This window comes from Oncorhynchus mykiss, chromosome 20 (assembly GCF_013265735.2).
Source record: "Oncorhynchus mykiss isolate Arlee chromosome 20, USDA_OmykA_1.1, whole genome shotgun sequence".
NCBI classification, from domain to species: Eukaryota; Metazoa; Chordata; class Actinopteri; order Salmoniformes; family Salmonidae; genus Oncorhynchus; species Oncorhynchus mykiss.
In genome coordinates, this window is record NC_048584.1 from 21,961,319 (window position 1) to 21,981,907 (window position 20,589).

At 41.0% G+C, this 20,589-nt stretch overlaps 2 protein-coding genes across 2 annotated transcripts in view; both read left to right on the forward strand.

Moving 5' to 3' along the window:
- The first annotated feature begins 11,419 nt into the window (after positions 1-11,419).
- LOC110499590 (tumor necrosis factor receptor superfamily member 17) lies at positions 11,420-12,877 on the forward strand. Its single transcript, XM_021576720.2, has 3 exons — positions 11,420-11,739; positions 12,017-12,160; positions 12,542-12,877. Exons 1-3 carry the CDS (start codon positions 11,622-11,624, stop codon positions 12,835-12,837), a joined length of 558 nt encoding a protein of 185 aa, XP_021432395.2. The 5' UTR covers positions 11,420-11,621; the 3' UTR covers positions 12,838-12,877.
- A 142-nt stretch (positions 12,878-13,019) lies between these two features.
- Positions 13,020-20,589, forward strand: part of snx29 (sorting nexin 29) — a 117,243-nt gene continuing 109,673 nt past the window's right edge. The window contains exons 1-6 of the mRNA XM_036955984.1: positions 13,020-13,462; positions 14,153-14,217; positions 15,984-16,036; positions 16,170-16,294; positions 20,187-20,367; positions 20,475-20,545. Of these exons, the coding sequence (XP_036811879.1) occupies positions 13,456-13,462; positions 14,153-14,217; positions 15,984-16,036; positions 16,170-16,294; positions 20,187-20,367; positions 20,475-20,545 (502 nt within the window). The 5' untranslated portion in view covers positions 13,020-13,455. The remainder of the gene's footprint in view (positions 13,463-14,152; positions 14,218-15,983; positions 16,037-16,169; positions 16,295-20,186; positions 20,368-20,474; positions 20,546-20,589) is intronic.

Consider the following 20,589-nt stretch of genomic DNA (forward strand, 5'->3'; position numbering starts at 1 on the left):
CTGGACAGACTCGGCTTTCAGCATTAGCCTCCATGTCGATAGAAAAGGACTTATTGGTGCAACTAAAACGCACAGATAGACTGTACAACAGAGTCATTGAAGTCTTCTTGAGGAAAGAAAGGAGGATGGATTTTGTGTTCAAATAATCAGTCTTTGGTGAGTAGGCATACAATGCATTTTATTTTTTAAATGTGTATGTATGTTTTGCATTTTGTTAATATTAAATAGCCTATGTTGCAAATTATTTGTTTACTTTTATTTTCAGTGAATAGTTGTCTTTATCATCACGGTGAAACTGCTTTGGGTGCGACAATGCGCTGTTTAGTGAACACACTGTATTTAAAAAATGTTGGATTTAAAGCTCAAAGTTTGTGGACCAGAAATGGATAGAACAAGAATATTAATATAACTCTGTTGCACTCGACTATGTTCTTGCCTATTAGTTGAACTGTACTGTATTGTACTCTTCCCCTGCAATTCTCTGAATAAAAATGTCCATTTTAAGGTGACGCAACGCCTGGTTATACTGCGTTTCTGTCTAAGTGTATAGTGTCTAGAGCCATGGCATCATAATGATGGTAATAAGAGGTGGATTAATTCAGGTTGGACTGTGTAGGACCTCACTGAAGGCCCAGGCCCACGGCACGCCACTGTGTTAACCTCTCCGGGATATGTAGGACTGTAGCGTCCCACCTAGCCAACATCCAGTGAAAATGCAGAGCGCTGAATTCAAAATTTGTTTTCCTCAGCCATCCACACGCAATATCCCACAATGAGTGTAAACATGTTTGTAGAAATTTCAGTGACTGTATTGAATGAAATCTACATTTAGAACAAATTCTTATTTACAATGACGGCCTACCCCGAACGACACTGGGCCAATTGTGCGCCGCCCTATTGGACTCCCAATCACGGCCGGTTGTGCTACAGCCTGGAATTGAACCAGGATCTAGTGACACCTCTTGCACTGAGATGCAGTGCCTTAGACCGCTGTGCCACTTGGGAGCCCCGAGTGGCGGTGAACATTAATCTTCAAGTCTTTCCACTGATTTTCAATGTTAAGCCTGGGCTTTGGCTGGACCACTCAAGGACTTTCACATTCTTGTTCAGAAGTCTGTTTGGGGTCATTGTCCTGTTGGAATGTAATTATTTGCCCAGGTCCAAGGTTGTTTGCATTGAAGCAGGTTCTCCTCAAGGATTTGCCTTTATTTGGCTCCATTCATTGTTCCCTCTATCCTTACCAATCTCCCAGTCCCTGGTGCTGAAAAGCATCCCCATAACATGTTGCTACCACGACCATGCTTCACTGTAGGGTGGTGTTTGAAGGGTGATGAGGTGCGCCTTGTTTTTTCCAGACATGGTGCTTTTCATTCAAGCCAAAGAGTTCAATTTGCCTCATCAGATCACAATCTTTTGCCTTATCAGTCTTTCACGTGCAGTTTTGTGAACTCCAGGTGTGCTGTCGTGTCTTTTTTTCAGGAGTAGTTTCAGTCTGGCCACTTCCATAAAGCCCAGATTTGTGAAGTGCTGTAGAGACGGTTGTCATTCTGGTAGGTTTTCTCATCTCAGCCAAGGAACTGTTATTGGTCACCTCCCTGACCAAGGGCCTTGCCAGGTTGCACAGTTGGGTTGGACAGCCAGCTGTAGGCAGTCTGGGTAGTTCATTTTTCCATCTCCCAATTATTGTTTATATGCCTCATCACAATTCTCTCATGTTATAATCATAATCAAAATAATCATGTTCAAACAATTGAATTGGACACAGGTGGACTCCAAGTTGTAGTGACGTCTCAATGATGATTAAAGGAAATTGGATGAATCTGGGCTCAATTTGGAGTGTCATAGCAAAGGGGTGTGAATGCTTATGTAAATGAGATTTCAGTATTTAATTTAATACATTTGCAAACATGTTTTCACTGTATGGGCGATTATGTGTAGATTAGAATGTAATTTAACACATTTAATTCCAGCTGTAAAATAACAATGTTGAGGTAAGTCAAGGAGTAGCCTGTAACTACTTTTCTGAATGCACTATATATCCCTTTGCCATTCATTAAACCGAACCTTTGATGTTGGAGTTTGCCAGACAGTGACTGGTTTCGTCAGTCAGTGTAGCCTACCGAATCGCATCAGTGAGAGCCGTTAATTTGGCTCCCTAATTTGCGTAGGCAATTGGTAGGCTTTTAGCAATTATCTGCAGATAAATTATGAAAACATTTGATGAAGATGGTAAATCATCACTGCAGGAACAACAGGAGAGCTGTGTTCGACTCATATAATATTAGGGCCCTCGCGGAATCCAGTCATTAACAGAATTCAACAATATTCATATGTATTGACCTTACTAGGGAATCAACTAAACGCATTGAAATGTATTTGTTTAATCATAAGACATGAACAGAATGAAGCAGTTTGTATTTCCTGCAACTTGCTGAAGCGGCAACGTCGGTGTGTGTGTGGTGCATGCGTCTACCACTTTGGATAGCCGTTAGTGATTATGCTAATGAAAACGGTCTTCTGGTAGATGGAAAGGCCTTCTCAATTATGTTAGGCTAATTTGTAGTTATATTTTCTTCAATCCAGTGGGTATTTGTTTTGCAAACTCTACCATCGTGTGTGCTACAAAAATACTGTTCAACAACAGCCTCTTGCTAGGTGTGCGTTTAAATTAAAAGGTAACTACATCCAAAATTAATTTCTCAGATTTCTTCCCAGACCTCAAGTGGTTTAAGCATTGTTGTGTTGTGGACTTAGAACTTCCACTTTGGTTGTTTTTATATTAAAATGTGATTTTGCCAGCGAAGACCTGGAAAAACAAAACAGAAAATTGGGAAGACGAAACGGAATCAGGCAACAAAACGTTTGGTAGGGCCCTAACTAATGATGATTATTAATTTAGTCTATGTAAAAATTAGAAATATATAATATTTAAGATTAATATAACCAGTTTTTTATTTTCTTTGATTCAACCTTAATTTATGTTTCACGATAAGGACTATTAATTATTTTTTTAATACAATACATAATTTGAAGAACACATTGTGGCCATTCATGTTTTGTATTACAATTGTAAATAAGACCAGCTCAAAGAGAAGATGGGTTTAATGTTCTTACCTAGTAAATAATCCTGATCATATAGGCCTAGACCAATGGTCACCAATCAGTCGATCGAGATCTCCGAGGCTTTCCTAGTCGATCACCAAACATTTTTACAAAAAAAAAACAAAGCCAGGCTTTCCTATTTTATGTATTTGTTTCCTGCTGTTGGCGATAGTTGCACTTGATTCAACAGCCCTACTGTCGGGAAGGTAAAGTGTTCCATCGAATTAACATGAATTGAAAGAGCACTATAGTGAACAGAAATAATGCAGTGTTACTTGAGTTCCCCATCAGCTGGAAGACAGTATGTCCCCTTTTCTCTGTGGTGGGAGGGAGAGCGGAGGGACGGTAAATCGGGTGAGAGGCAGCCTCACTGCTGCTTTCTCCCTCCCCTCAGACTGACCATCAGATGCAGGCAATCAGTCCAGTAAAATAAAAAAATAAGCTAATTATTATGCTCACTCAGCTGTGCCTCAAAAGTAATATTACTAATTACAATTGCTCTATTACTAGTGTAATATACCTACAATTTTGAAATAATTTCAAAATGGTCTGAGAAGAATAATATTGGCAGGGCAATTCAAGCTTAGACAATATGCATTGATAATGTATTGGGCATATAGCCTACTACAAACCTCATTGCTACAGAACAATTTTTAATAAGTTGATGTTGCATAGGCTTACATTTTATAAAGTAATGTTTAAAAAAAATGCTTGCATTTTGACTCAAAGTGATCTTTACTCGGAAAAGGTTGACCTTTGGCCTAGATGATATCCAAAACAACTAACAATACACTGAATTCATACATTTTCATTCATTTAAATTGTCTTTCTACATAATACCACAACCAATCTGGAAGGTAAACTTTATAAAGTACCCAATCATTTCACTGTATTTCTGATGATAGAATATAAGGCATTAGTATGTACCGGAGGCCACCAAAATAGAGCTCCTTTAGCCAAAAATGTCAGACCGGGGAAGACAGGCTTTTTTCTATTTGGCTGGCAACTCCTACTTGTGGAGACCACTGCAATGGGCTCACTGTTAATTTTTATGTAATGAATAAATAAGGTTTTTATGTAATATAAACCCATTAAATTAGGCAATATCTGTCTGTACAGGTATTGTGTGGTTTTGGTTCACCTCCGATGCGTTAGCCTTGAGTGATGTTTTACCATGGTAAACACTGTCCAAATACAATAGACTGTTTGGTATTAGATGACAAGGCTATTGTTGATGAGATCATAACATGGTTGTGCAGCTGCTCCCTGATCCTTACAGGCCATGTTTGCCTTTCTAATATCACAGACTGGGTTGTTCACTATAGTGCTCTTTTAAGTGCAATGTCTAACATTGATTTCTAAGTATAATTTCTGTAATATCCATTTGAAGCGAAGTAATGTATTTGTTCAGCACTGTTTTCACATGAATGTAAAAGCTGCCGGAGTTAGCTAGCAAGTTTTGACAATACACGCCTACAGGTGCTCCACTTCTGTCTAGTATTGAACTACCCCTCCCTATTTGATGTGGGTGTGGTTAACTGGGTGGAAATAGATGGGATGAGGGGAGTGGGGTTTTAGGAAACAACAGAGCAGTCATCAGTAGGGAGGTTGTAGTTGGTAAGCATTAGAAATCTTATATTGCAGAAGAAAAAGTATACATGTTAATGCAAGTTAGTTGCCGTTGTCCAAGAGGTCATGAAGTGAAACACAAATTGGGTCTCCAAAATATAAATCTATTTCACATTGAGGAACAATTGCAGTTTAGTAAGGGCAGCTTTTCACTCGAGCACCTGATTTGGACAAAACAGTCATCACATCATCATTATGAGGATGGCATCATCAGAAGAGCTTCCACAAACAGAGGATTCTGTGAGGAGAGTCCCGTGTCCAGAACTTGACCCCAATACTCCAGAACCACCTCGCTGGGCCTACATACACAAACCTATCATCGTCATGGTGATGGGAGCCCTGATGCTGGGCGCTGGTGCGGTGCTGATTCTCCTCCACTCGTCTGGTGTGACAGACACCCCCCATGCCACTGCCCCGGTCTGCCTGTCCATTGGAATGATGTTTGTAGTGGTAGGGCTGGTCTGGATACCCATCCTGAAGGACAAGCAGAGACGTATGGGGCTGGGGGCCAGGAGCACAAGCAGGTCCCTCAGCAGTGTGTGATGAAAAGGGTAAGGGGTGATCCATTCTTCAGACATTCTGTAGGACATTTGGTTTAGTGTGGTTGGAATCCTAATTTTGTCTTTTAAATAATATAGACTTTTAATTTTTATTTATTAGAGACACTTGGATGTTTTTGGATAACAGGTTATACTGTCATTTACTGACTAATTTATTTTTCACAAGGGAACTTCAGAAAGGACCATTCTTTTGCCTTTTTAAGAAGCACCTTAAAATTATTTCTAAATATCTGATAAAGTATCATCAAAGAAGATCATGTCTCGTAAAGCTGTACTAAAAACCCAAGGTGAATGTACTTTGAACAATTGTACTGTGTGCTCTCAGTATGTTGCGTCCCTGTGACTGTGCGCTGCGTTCTCCAACAGTCCAAAGGCGCGTCATCGCACATCACCTTGTGTCCGCACCGGAGTCGGCACTTTTGGAAATTACATTACTTTCTGGACTTCAAATTACTTTTTGAAAAGGAAATATTGCACTTCCGTTACCATGGCGCAAATACAAGAAAGGCAAGTGGAGGTCGCGGAGAGGAGATATCAGGGAGTTGGTCGCTGTAAATGTGCCTTTTGGTTTGCGGTGAGCCACGACGTAGTTGGAGTGTTTATATTGCTGACCGGGGTGTTTGCAGACATATTCTGCCACGACTTGTTCATCTATGCAGGGGCTGTCATCATCTTCCTCAGTCTCATCTGGTGGGTGTTCTGGTTCTCGGGGAACATCGAGGTGCCACCTGAGGAACTGGAGGATGACGTTGGCTTGGTCAAACTAAAGAACAAAGGGATCAGCGGTGTTGTCCAGAAGGTTTCCAACCGTCTCACTAACGGAATTAGGAACTCATTCCGAAGGAACGGGAGGGTCAAGGGAGAGGGGCCCCGAACAACGGATGGAAATGTTACCTCTAACCAGCAGCAAGCCCCTGTCACTCTTTCCATTATTTATCAGAACACAACAGAAGCTTCATCTACTGAACTTACCAGACAGACATTGACAATATGACTTTACAGGTAATTTCGTTTCAAATGTAACTACTGGCAACATCGTAATAATAATGTTCTGTTATAAGCCCATAATAGACATTTTTTTTAACTGAATCATAATGTAATGTTTCGGATAAGCAGGCAAAATAAGCCTATATTTGCCTCACTGGTAATGATTAAACAACATCAAGGTCACTGGAAAGAGTCCAGATGTCTCCCTATCTGCTATCTTGTAGATAAAATGGCAGACTTTGTACCGTGCATAAGTGGTATATGATCATTTTGCTGATAATGGTGCCAAAAAATGTGCACATGCAAATTTATTTTCATATGTTTTGATTAGGTATAATTGTTGCATTAATCCTTACAAATGCTCCTCAAAATAATTAGACCTTTTTAGGAAAGAATAGAATCCCTTTTAATTATTTAGTATACTAATGTTATTTTTTCCCCAATGCAGGTTCAGAGCATTTTCTCTGGATTCAAGAGCAGTCTGCAGGAACCTGAAGATGTATTGCACACTGTGACTGTACCAACAAAGTAGCTGATTAGAGTAATGAGATTGATTGCACTCAGACGCTATATAATTGTTCATAACATGGCATTTGATAATGTCATTGTAAATATAACACTATTTTGTACAATAACATATCTCTGCATTTATTTCTAAAGTCATATTTTGTGAATTGCTTATAAACTATTTATAGCCAAATAAAATGTACAACAGATCAAAGTTTGTCACATGCACAGGATACAGCAGGTGCAAACGGAACAGTGAAATGCTTACTTGCAAGCTCTCTTCCACAATGCAGTCAAATATAAATATCAATATATACTGAGTGTTCAAAACATATACATTAAGAACTCTCCATGACATGGACTAAGTAGGTGAAAACTATGATCCCTTATTAATGTTACTTGTTAAATCCACTTCAATCAGTGTAGATGAAGGGGAGGAGACGGGTTAAAGAAGGCCTTGAGACGGGTTAAAGAATTGCCTTGAGAGACAATTGAGACATGGATTGTGTGTGCCATTCAGAGGGTGAATGGGCAAGACAAAAGTTTTAAGTGCCTTTGAACAGGGTAGGAGGTGTCAAGCCAGGCACATTGGTTTGTGTCAAGAACTGCAACGCTGCTGGGTTTTTCACACTCAACAGTTTCTTGTGTGTATCAACACTCACTGATATCCATCATGTTTGTCAACATTTCTCAAGCTTTTGACATTTTGGTTGAAATTGATTGACAGCAATATTCACACTTTGTCTCTGATTTTTTAAGCAGATTTAAGTCAGGACTGAGACTGGACCATTTTTTATTTGTAGTTATCCACATATTCTAAGTCGGAGCCGTCCAGAGTAGTGACGGGCGGGCAGTGATCGGTTGAAGAGCATGCATTTAGTTTTACTTGCATTTAAGAGCAGTTGGAGGCCACGGAAGGAGAGTTGTATGGCATTGAAGCTCGTCTGGAGGTTAGTTAACACAGTGTCCAAAGAGGGGCCAGAAGTATACAGAATGGTGTCGTTTGCTTAGAGGTGGATCAGAGAATCACCAGCAGCAAGAGCGACATCATTGATGATTACAGAGAAGAGAGTCGGCCTGAGAATTTAACCCTGTGGCACACCCATAGAGACTGCCAGAGGTCCGGATAACAGGCCCTCTGATTTGACACACTGAACTCTATCAGAGAAGTAGTTACCGGGTTTGCGATCCACTTGAATCAAAATGCAACACTTCAAAATGTCCAAATGTAGCTACATGTCTTCTACAAATTGTACTCTAACCAGTGATGAACACATTATTCCCAGATTCAGTGTGTTTGTTTTAGCTGTGTTAGTTCTTATAGTCTGACTAAGAGTACATATATATATATATATATATATACCTCTCGCCTGACAAATCTTCAAGGGCCCCCAGTTCACCAGTACTTTTTTTATACTTCATATCACTGTAATCTGTTTCCAGGTCATGTGACTGTACCTGCTTCAGTCTTGATGGTGAATCCTGCAGCCTGCTTGATGGCAGACAAACAGATCACCCTACAGGGGGGATACAAACACAAGCATTACAATACATAACACACATTCACACACAAAACATCAGTAAATCATATCAGTTTTAAAATAATATAATCGCCCTGTGGCACCCCCATAGACTGCCAGAGGTCTGGACAGCAGGCCCTCCAATTTGACACACTGAACTCTATCAGAGAAGTAGTTGGTGAACCAGGCGAGGCAATCATTTGAGAAACCAAGGCTGTTGAGTCTGCCAATAAGAATGTGGTGATTGACAGAGTCGAAATCCTTTGCCAGGTCGATGAATACGGCTGCAGAGTAATGTCTCTTATCGATGGCGGTTATGATAACTTTTAGGACCTTGAGCGTGGCTGAGGTGCACCCATGACCAGCTCTGAAACCAGATTGCATAGTGGAGAAGGTACGGTGGGATTCTAAATGGTCGGTGATGTTTAACTTGGCTTTCGAAGACCTTAGAAAGGCAAGGTAGGATAGATATAGGTCTGTAGCAGTTTGGGTCTAGAGTGTCTCCCCCTTTGAAGAGGGGGATGACTGTGGCAGCTTTCCAATCTTTGGGAATCTCAGACAATATGAAAGTGAGGTCGAACAGGCTAGTGATAGGAGTTGCAACAATTTCGGCAGATCATTTTAGAAAAAGAGGGTCCAGATTGTCTAGCCTGGCTGATTTGTAGGGGTCCAGATTTTGCAGCCCTTTCAGAACATCAACTATCTGGATTTGGGTGAAGGAGAAATAGGGGAGGCTTGGGCGAGTTGCTGTGGGGGGTGCATGGCTGTTGAACAGGGTAGGGGTAGCCAGGTGGAAAGCAAAAATGCTTATTGAAATTCTCAATTATAGTGGATTTATCGGTGGTGATAGTGTTTCCTAGCCTCAGTGCAGTGGGCAGCTGGGAGGAGGTGCACTTATTCTCCATGGACTTTACAGTGTCCCAGAACTTTGATACAGGATGCAAATTTCTGCTTGAAAAAGCTAGCCTTAGCTTTCCTAACTGCCTGTGTATATTGGTTCCTAACTTCCCTGAAAAGTTATTCAATGCTAATGCAGAACGCCACAGGATGTTTTTGTGTTGGTCAAGGGCTGGAGAAAACCATGGGCTATATCTGTTCCTGATTCTAAATATTTTGAAAGGGGCATGCTTATGCAAGATGGTGAGGAAGGCATTTTTAAAGAATGACTAGGCATCCTCTTCTGACGGGATGAGGTCAATATCCTTCCAGGATACCCGGGCTAGGTTGATTAGAAAGGCCTGCTTGCTGAAGTGTTTTAGGGAGCGTTTGACAGTGATGAGGGGTGGTCGTTTGACCGCGGACCCATTACGGATGCAGGCAATGAGGCAGTGATCTCTGAGATCTTGGTGATCTTGAAAACAGCAGAGGTGTATTTGGAGGGCAAGTTGGGTAGGATGATATCAATGAGGGTGCCCGTGTTTACGGATTTGAGGTTGTACCTGTTGGGTTCATTGATAATTTGTGTGAGATTGAGGGCATCAAGCTTAGATTGTATGATGGCCGGGGTGTTAAGCATGTCCCAATTTAGGTCACCTAGCAGCAATGCTCAACAACCAATTTGACAAAACTTAAAGAAGTTTGAAAAAAATAATGGGAAAATGTTGCACAATCCAGGTGTGGAAAACTCTTAGAGACTCACAGCTGTAATCGCTGCCAAAGGGGATTGAATACCTACACTAATATATATATTAGTGTTTTATTTTTCATATATGTATTTTTTACATGTTAGAATTAAACTTTGTCACACGAGTATCTTGTGTAGATTGTTGACAAAAAAATGACAATTAAATCTATTTCAATCCCACTTTGTAACACCACACACTTTGGAAAAAATCTATGGGTGTGAATACTTTCTGAAGGTATATATATATATATATAACCAGGTAGGCCAGTTGAGAACCAGTTTTAATTTACAAATGCGACCTGGCCAAGATAAAGCAGAGCAGTGCGACACAAACAACAATATAGAGTTACACATGGAATAAAGAAAAGTACAGTCAATAACACAATAGAAAAATCTATATACAGTGTGTGCAAAGGAGGTAGGATAAGGGAGGTAAGGCAATAAATAGGCCATAGTGGAGAAATAAATTACAATATAGCAATTCAACACTGGAGTGATAGATGTGCAGAAGATTGATGTGCAAGTAGAGATACTGGGTTGCAAAGAAGCATTTTTTTATTTATTAATGACAATATCGGGATGAGGTAGTTGGGTGGGCTATGTACAAGTGCAATGATCTGTAAGCTGCTCTGACAGCTGATGCTTAAAGTTAGAGAGGAAGATATATTTTTATTTATTTTTTATTTCACCTTTATTTAACCAGGTAAGCTAGTTGAGAACAAGTTCTCATTTACAACTGCGACCTGGCCAAGATAAACACATAGGAATTCAACACATACAACAACACAGAGTTACACATGGAATAAACAAAACATAGTCGATAATACAGTAGAACAAAAGAAAACAAAGTCTATATACAGTGAGTGCAAATGAGGTAAGATGAGAGAGTTAAGGCTATAAATAGGCCATGGTGGCAAAGTAATTACAATATAGCAATTTAAACACTGGAATGGTAGATGTGCAGAAGATGAATGTGCAAGTAGAGATACTGGAGGGTGCAAAGGGGCAAGATACATTAATACTGTATGGGGATGAGGTAGGTAGATAGATGGGCTGTTTACAGATGGCCTCTGTACAGGTGCAGTGATTTGTGAGCTGCTCTGACAGCTGGTGCTTAAAGCTAGTGAGGGAGATATGAGTCCAGCTTCAGAGATTTTTGCAGTTCGTTCCAGTCATTGGCAGCAGAGAACTGGAAGGAAAGACGACCAAAGGAGGAATTGGCTTTGGGGGTGACCAGTGAGATATACCTGCTGGAGCACGTGCTACATCCACACTTTGAGGTTGGAATTATATTGTGAAAATTATAATTCTGTATGAGTATAAGATCTGTTGAAAGGACAGCATGAAATTTCAGTCTGTGTCAGTGGGATGGAGTTTTGTCCTGCCTGGTGACATCCCTAGGCATTAAATTAGTTAATAGACTGGGGGGGGTACTCAGTGTATTTACCTACTTTCTGTGGTGAATAACACCCTCGTGCTGTGGGTATAGTTCCTCTCTCGTTCTGAAATCTCACCAGTCTCTGTGTAGCAGAGGGATTTCCCCTACATTACACATTATTTACATATTATGTATTCTCTTTTAAAACCAGAACCACATAACTGCCCAGTCAATCTCAGTCACTGAAACTGGAAAGTACACCATTTTAGCATCTATTTCAGATCTTATTCTTGATTGTCTTATACTGTATTGCTATGTCAGAAGGACAGTGTGGACTGGGATACTACTATGATGGGCTAGTCGAGGAGTGTAAACAATGCTATTTACGATGCAATTCACCACCCAGAGTTTGCACAACATACTGTACTCAATGTAAGTACAATACTGTTTTAACATTTCAAACTTTTGATCATTTGAGTTCTGAAATTATAATGCAGCTGTATATGAATAAACATGATTGTATTTGTTATTGTTATAGAATATCTTTAAGCATTGTTATAAATATTGGCATCTGAATTGTTATGTGAGACATTGTATTCTTAGTCCTTATACTCAAGCGAAGGAGGCATAGACAAATGAAGCTGGCCCAGTGAATCTGTAGAATAAGTACGAGCATTACGGACATATGTTTTTCTGTTAACCTGTCCAGCATCAGAGAGCAAAGCCCCAGAGCCGTTCAACATTCGTCTGACCCTGGTCTGGCTGTTTGTGTTCCTGTGTGCTTTTACTACTCTCCTGCTGCTGCTGCAGGTACTGAGGAAGAAGACATGCAGACGTTTCCCAAGGAACAAATGTAAGATAAAACACAAAGAAGCATAGGGAGGTGGTATGTGGTTATATAGTGATGGTCTGTTATCAGCAGACAAATTACCGTATCTGCCTGTCAGTCATAATATGACAACGCTTGCTTCACCTTTCATATGATGGGAAATTATTATACAGTGATTCGCTGTTAGTAGCAGGCACACAGGTTACGTCTATCTGTCACAATATGTGACCATGCTTCCACATCTGATTGGTGATTGATTCACTCATTTGTGATGAATGGAAATTCCCCTCCATGAATGATAAGTAAAATGTAAAAAATGCATATCCTTGTGACTATACCCAATACATTGCCTACCCCTATATCTCTATCATACAGTATGTAACTCACGTCAATGTTATCCCCCAGTATCACGACTACAGGAAGCAGAGTGTCCTGGGACTGAGAGGGTCTCTGATGATTTCCCTGAGCAGACAGTGGTTATCATGGGACAGGACAGCTTGATGAGTGGAGCTGGAGCCATGGTTCTCCAGGAGGGAACAAACTGCCAGACTCCCGACTGCAACTCCAACCTGCCTGTTCCTTCCACTGAGGAGGGTACCACCATACTGGTCACAACCAAGACAGTACAGATCTTTAACCACACAGATGACATTACAGAGGGAAAGACATTGGGGTTGTGGAGGTCTGGCTTTGCAGCTTGACGTCTCTATTCCCCCCTCCCCCCCCCCCCCCCCCCCCCACACACACACACACACACTGCTTGCCATAGAAAGTGAAAACTATCAATGAATGTGTTTGAAAACAAGTGAATGTTTAACAGAGATTATAGTAATGAACTACAGATCCCACTACCCCCTACCCTATCATATGACAACAGTGTGTCTGGTCATGTGACCGGCAGTGCCGACGATGTTTCGCTTTGCAGGCAGTAGCACAATAAATGTATTTTATTACAATTTAAAGATTATCCAGAGCTACGACAGTCCAGTCACTGAAACTACAAGTGCTTATGGGTTTGTAAATCAAACATTTGATCTACAAATGTGACTCGGTTTAACTCTTATAGCGATAGTGATAAACGGCTACTCGCAGGCCTCTGTAGTTCCAGCCGACATGCGCAACAGTGGGCCAAGGACCCCGGTTGTGTTGATTGGAAGAAGGGAGTGCAACATCATGGAAGTAGTTCTCTCTGCCTCCCAGGGTTCGGTTCGTACAGAATAGCAATATAATTCTGGATTTCCACCATGTCGAACCGAAGAGCTATGAACTAGTTTACTTGTGGTGTGTCAACAACAACACTAACGACTCGGACTGACAGCATGAACGGTGAGTTGTAGCTAGAAACAAAAACACTTTTTGTTCCACCATCACCAATTGAAATGGCTTTGGTTTATTACAGGAATTTTGTATGTTTTGTGCACATATAGGCCTATTAAAGCAATGCGGTTTAGAATGAAGGACAACGCATCATTCTCATAATGAGTTCAGGCAGGCGTAAAGGATAGATAATGACACTTCCCGCGGGTATCTTGAATCTCCTCATGCAAATCGAATGATGGCTTGACTGGATGACATCCTAGTAGTCATGAATAAACGTTGATACATCAAAGAGAAACCCCTCTAACCATATTAGACCTTTTTTGTTATTGCTCCTGAGTCCTACCCAACCTCATCTAGCCCATTACTTTCTCCAAGGTCGTGCTTTCTTAGCAAACTGCATGTATTTGTTGGTGAATACTTATTATAACAACCTTTTCTTGTTATTATAGTATCTCCAAAATGTGTTATGTCACTTTCCTACAAATAAATATATTTGACCAAATCATATTCTTCTTTGTGGAACACATCATTGTATACATTTCTGATAAGCTTGATGAAATAGTTGTACAGCTCTGTGATTTAGCCAGAGATTACTTGTCCATTATGCAGACTAGTCACTCTTAGGCCAGAAGTCTGAGATGAGATTACCAAACTGACAGATGGTCTATTTTGTATGATCGCCCTCCTCCTTTCCAGGCCCTCAGCAGAATGACGCAAAGAGACAACACCTGCTAGAGAGGCTGCTGGACGCTGTCAAACAGGTGAATGGTAATCTCGTTTAACCCAGAACAGAAGTCTTGCATAATTGGTCAGCTGCTCAATTAAGTTCTGGGTCCATACATGTTAAGAGAAGAGATTTAATGAGTGGAACCGGAACGAGGAGCTCCACTTTCTCTCTGCAAGTTACCGGCTAAATGTCCCCTTCCGAAATTCGAAAGATGTTAACACCTGCAAAATCATGATTTGTCCAAATAACCAGTGATGGAAAAACCCAAACATTGGAACTACTACAGATCCCACGCATCCCATTCCTTCCCGACAGATTCTATGGTTACGGTACCAGTTATGTTTACGTAGGTCTGTCCACCAGAGATTAGGTGAGGGGTCACAACAATCATAACAACAATCATCAGCAACATTTATACCTCAATGTATGTGTCATAACAGGTTATGTTAGCTGCACTGTACGTGTCATAACAGGTTATGTTAGCTGCACTGTACGTGTCATAACAGGTTATGTTAGCTGCACTGTACGTGTCATGACAGGTTATGTTAGCTGCACTGTACATGTCATAACAGGTTATGTTAGCTGCACTGTACATGTCATAACAGGTTATGTTAGCTGCACTGTACATGTCATAACTGGTTATGTTAGCTGCACTGTACGTGTCATAACTGGTTATGTTAGCTGCACTGTACGTGTCATAACAGGTTATGTTAGCTGCACTGTACGTGTCATAACAGGTTATGTTAGCTGCACTGTACGTGTCATAACTGGTTATGTTAGCTGCACTGTACGTGTCATAACAGGTTATGTTAGCTGCACTGTACGTGTCATAACAGGTTATGTTAGCGGCACTGTACGCGACATAACAGGTTATGTTAGCTGCACTGTACGTGTCATAACAGGTTATGTTAGCTGCACTGTACGCGACATAACAGGTTATGTTAGCTGCACTGTACGTGTCATAACAGGTTATGTTAGCTGCACTGTACGTGTCATAACAGGTTATGTTAGCTGCACTGTACGCGACATAACAGGTTATGTTAGCTGCACTGTACGTGTCATGACAGGTTATGTTAGCTGCACTGTACGTGTCATAACAGGTTATGTTAGCTGCACTGTACGTGTCATAACAGGTTATGTTAGCTGCACTGTACGTGTCATAACAGGTTATGTTAGCTGCACTGTACGCGACATAACAGGTTATGTTAGCTGCACTGTACATGTCATAACAGGTTATGTTAGCTGCACTGTACGTGTCATAACAGGTTATGTTAGCTGCACTGTACGCGACATAACAGGTTATGTTAGCTGCACTGTACGTGTCATAACAGGTTATGTTAGCTGCACTGTACGTGTCATAACAGGTTATGTTAGCTGCACTGTACGTGAAAGGACAGGTTATGATAGCTGCCCTGTACGTGAAAGGACAGGTTATGTTAGCTGCACTGTACGTGAAAGGACAGGTTATGATAGCTGCCCTGTATGTGAAAGGACAGGTTATGTTAGCCGTCCTATTGCCCTCCTCTACTATGGATAATCTCCACTGAAGAGGAGTGCATTACAGCTGTGTTCAAATTAGTCATGTAATCATAAACTCATAATGATGTGCTTTCAGTGTAATTACAGTGAATTTATCCACTCTCTACAGTTTATAAGGCATAAAACTGTGCACATTGTGTTGTTTCTCAACCTGGTTTGATGTTGTGGACTTTAGCTGGCAGGCTACCATTGAGGAAGTAAAAGTGTTGCATCATAGTTATTTTGCTAGCCATGTCATCTTCATTCTTCATGTCTGTTCAGTGCCAAATCCGCTTTGGAGGAAGAAAGGAGATCGCCTCAGATTTAGACAGCAGGTACCAATGTGCTTTATTATTTTAAAACTGATATGATTTACTGTTGTTTTGTGTGTGAATGTGTAATGCGTGTTATGTATAATGTGCGTGTGTGTGATGTATTGTAATGCTTGTGTTTGTATCTCCCCTGTAGGGTGATCTGTTTGTGTGCCCAGTTTGAGGCTGTCCTCCAGCATGGCCTGAGGAAGAGTAAAGGACTGGCTCTCACTGCTGCTGCCATCAAGCAGGCCGCAGGATTCACCACCAAGACTGAAGCAGGTACAGTCACATGACCTGGAAACAGATTACAGTGATATGAAGTATAAAAAAAGTTTTTCCATGAAGTACTGGTAACCATTATCTGCACTGGGGGCCCTTCAGGGGCCCTTGAAGATTTTGGTCAGGCGAGAGGTGTATATATACTCTTAGTCAGACTATAAGAACTTACACAGCTAAAAAAAACACACTGAATCTGGGAATAATGTGTTCATCACTGGTTAGAGTATAATTTGTAGAAGACATCTAGCGACATTTTGAAGTTGCATTTTGATTCAAGTGGATCGCAAACCTGGTAACTACTTCTCTGATAGAGTTCAGTGTGTCAAATCGGAGGGCCTGTTGTACGGACCTCTGGCAGTCAAACAGGGTTCAATTCTCGGGCCGACTTTCTTCTCTGTATACATCAATGATGTTGCTCTTGGTTCTGGTGATTCTCTGATCCACCTCTACGGAGACGACACCATTCTGTATACTTCTGGCCCCTCTTTGGACACTGTGTTAACTAACCTCCAGACGAGCTTCAATGCCGTGGCCTCCAACTGCTCTTAAATGCAAGTCAAACTAAATGCATGCTATTCAATCGATCACTGCCCGCACCTGCCCGCCCGTCCAGCATCACTACTCTGGACGGCTCTGACTTAGAATACGTGGACAACTACAAATTCCTAGGTGTCTGGTTAGACTGTAAACTCTCCTTCCAGACTCACATTAAGCATCTCCAATCCAAAATTAAATATAGAATCAGCTTCCTATTTCGCAACAAAGCATCCTTCACTCATGCTGCCAAACATACCCTTGTAAAACTGACCATCCTATCGATCCTCGACTTCGGCGATGTCATCTATAAAATAGCCTCCAACACTCTACTCAACAAATTGGATGCAGTCTATCACAGTGCCATCCGTTTTGTCACCAAATCCCCATACACTACCCACCACTGCGACCTGTACGCTCTCGTTGGTTGGCCCTCGCTTCATACTCGTCACCAAACCCACTGGCTACAAGTTATCTACAAGTCTCTGCTAGGTAAAGCCCCGCCTTATCTCAGCTCACTGGTCACCATAGCAGCACCCACTCGTAGCACCCACTCGCTCCAGCAGGTATATCTCACTGGTTACCCCCAAAGCCAATACCTACTTTGGTCTCCTTTCCTTCCAGTTCTCTGCTGCCAATGACTGGAACAAACTGCAAAAATCACTGAAGCTGGAGTCTCATACCTCCCTCACTAGCTTTAAGCACCAGCTGTCAGAGTAGCACACAGATCACTGCACCTGTACATAGATGGGCTGTTTACAGATGGGCTATCTACCTACCTCATCCCCATACTGTATTTATTTATTTATCTTGCTCCTTTGCAGCCCAGTATCTCTACTTGCACATCTACCATTCCAGTGTTTAATTGCTATATTGTAATTACTTCACTACCATGGCCTATTTATTGTCTTAACTCCCTTATCTTACCTCATTTGCACTCACTGTATATAGACTTTTTGTTTTCTTTTTTTCTACTGTATTATTGACTGTATGTTTTGTTTATTCCATGTTTAACTCTGTGTTGTTGTATGTGTCTAATTGCTATGCTTTATCTTGGCCAGGTCACAGTTGCAAATGAGAACTAGTTCTCAACTAGCCTACCTGGTTAAATAAAGGTGTTCTCAACTAGCCTACCTGGTTAAATAACGGTGAAATTAATAAAAGAAAGTGTAAAGCAGCACTTTTTATGTTAATCACTTCTTGATATCACACTGAAATCAATAGAATGGGGGCGAACATTTGTGGTGTAGGGCAGTTTAAACAAACATTATTCAAAGGCCACACGGAATAACCTATACATGTTTGGTCAGATGAGAACTTGTATAAGGCTTATATCTATATTTTGAGATGGCGGGAGGCTGCCATCATGGAAAAGGGAACAAACCACTTTTTCTGTTAGGTAACGTCAGCAAATCACGACCCGCCATAGGATATAAACAGTGACAACGGTTGGCTGCTATTTAAGTGGTAATTTGACTGTAAAATCAGTGTATTGGTGTGTGGCCAGCAACTTATATAGCGATACCGCCCCAAACTATTTGTGCCATTTGAGAAATAAATGTATAGCTGCGTTGTAAGTCCTGCGACCCCCAGTGAGTGTGACAAAAATGAACAGTACAAAGCCATAGATATTGATCTGTTTTAAGCAATTGATATTGTGTTGACTATAAACTTTTTTTGAAGGATGTGTAATTCCCCCGAATTACCATGTGGCAAAACGTCAGCTTGTGTAGTGTAGTAATGCATACTGTCCAGATCATGGAAAGTAACATAATATACATTCATTCGATATGGCAAAAATAATTCAATATCTTCATTTAGGATGATAGCAAATGGCGCAAACGCTCTGATTTTTTTTCAATATTCACATATTTCTCACTAGTTTAACCATTTTAGAGATTTAAAAAATGCTCTTAATTTAACTGGGGGACTCATTCATTCGACTTCCCTAGTAACAGCTTAATATTAGTAGAGTTCAAAAGCTACTTGCACTCAAACCGTGAAAAGGAATAACCAAAGGAGGCCAAGATGCTAAAATAATATACTTCATTTAATCGATGCTCGAAAGAATAGAAAGGGTACAAGTGCAAGGTGCTATAAAAACAAGAAAAGGAGCATACCTAATATTAGCCTAGGAAACTGGAGACCTGAGAATACTTTATACTCACCTCAGTAGGAGATAACGGCTGTGATGAGTGTCTACTCTCCACGCAGGAAACAGATGCTGTAGGACGACTGAGAGAGAAACCAGGTGCAGATACTGTCTGTGAAACCAGAGGGTTATGCAACAGATTTAGTCAAAAATGACAAGAAAGAAAATTTTCTCTCTTTCTGAGGGCAGCCCAGCACCTGTTGTGGTTTCTTAAAAGAAGCAGTGGTAAAATTCAGACAGATAATTCTGGCTGAACAAGTTGTAAAAGAGGTGTCCGTGGACCAGATGTTGTTAGGGCTGTCAAACGATTCAAACATTTCACGATTAATCGCAAATTCTGAATTTGCTCAAAGTAAACTGTAATTTAAGATGTTTCATACAAAGATCATCTTTAATTTGTCTAAAGCAACGGTTAGCAACATTTGGTAAAGTGAGAAGGCACACTAACCTCAATGTCAACTAGTTTTTTACATTGCATTGTTGTTTTTAGACATAGGTTATGTATTTAGGAAATTACAAAACTTCAAGTTTCTAGATCATTTTTGACTTCATTGGGCCTCTCCATTAGCCCTTCCTGTCCCAGTTAACAAAGCTTTGGTGATGATGGAGAGAGAACTCTGGGACACAGCTACCATACTGAGTGTTTAATAAGTCCAGTGCTGCGGAGTGAAATAGGCTGTTGTATTACACATTGTTCTAAGGCCATATGGTAATGCTATGCTAAAGAGAGACCTCCATCGCAGTTATTCACACTAATTATCAAGAACGTGAAAACTTACAGCGAACAGACTTTCAAACTGTCTTGCAAGTTGGGTGTTATATAAAGAGTGAAAACTCTGTTGGCCAATAGGTGATGTGTTGGGTGACTCTATCTGGGGAGTTGTTGAGGTCTTGAGAACAAATAGGAAAAGGAGGAAGGTGTGAACATGGCTAATTAGTCAGTGGATGAATATGATGGTTTAGAACTGTGATTACTTAGACAATCTTTAAGCTTTTACTGGCTGCTCTCTGACCTTTTGATCTCTGACCTTTGACATGGCCATTCAGAAGCTTCAGTTGGTAAGACATGGCTTTAATTGTGTAGAAATTAGTTCAAATTCTAGCTGTGTTAGAGGATATAGATTTTGGGAGTAGCAAGCAGTGGACATTCACTTTCTTTTTGGTGCATCTCTCTTTCTTTCTCTTTCTCTCTCTTCTCTCTCTCAGAGCTGACGTTCTGGCTCTATGTGAAGGAGCATCTGAACCGCCATGAGCTGCAGCGGTTCTACTCCCTGAGACACATCTCCTCTGAGCTGGGCCGTGGCCGCGCCTGGCTCCGCTGTGCCCTCAACGAACACTCACTAGAACGCTACCTACACATGCTGCTCGCAGACGGCATACGCCTCGGGTGAGAGTGTGTGTCTGTTTGTATGTTTGTATTTATCTCAGGTCTGTGTGTGGGTGTGGAGTCTGGACCTTTCTTGCCAGTATATCTTATTTCTTTGTGTTTTCTAGTACTTTCTATGAAGACTGGGCGTTTATTCTGGATGAGGAGCGAGCCAGCATGCTGCCCACCATGGCTGCAGGTGAGAGCATGACTCGGATTCCTGTGGTGAAACACATTCATGTC

Bases quoted from the DNA above. Each gene is read 5' to 3' on its own strand.
- LOC110499590 (XM_021576720.2), top strand. From the start codon at position 11,622: ATGTCAGAAGGACAGTGTGGACTGGGATACTACTATGATGGGCTAGTC. The intron at 11,740-12,016 runs GTAAGTACAATA...TAACCTGTCCAG, and splicing joins CACAACATACTGTACTCAAT to CATCAGAGAGCAAAGCCCCA. The intron at 12,161-12,541 runs GTAAGATAAAAC...GTTATCCCCCAG, and splicing joins ACGTTTCCCAAGGAACAAAT to TATCACGACTACAGGAAGCA.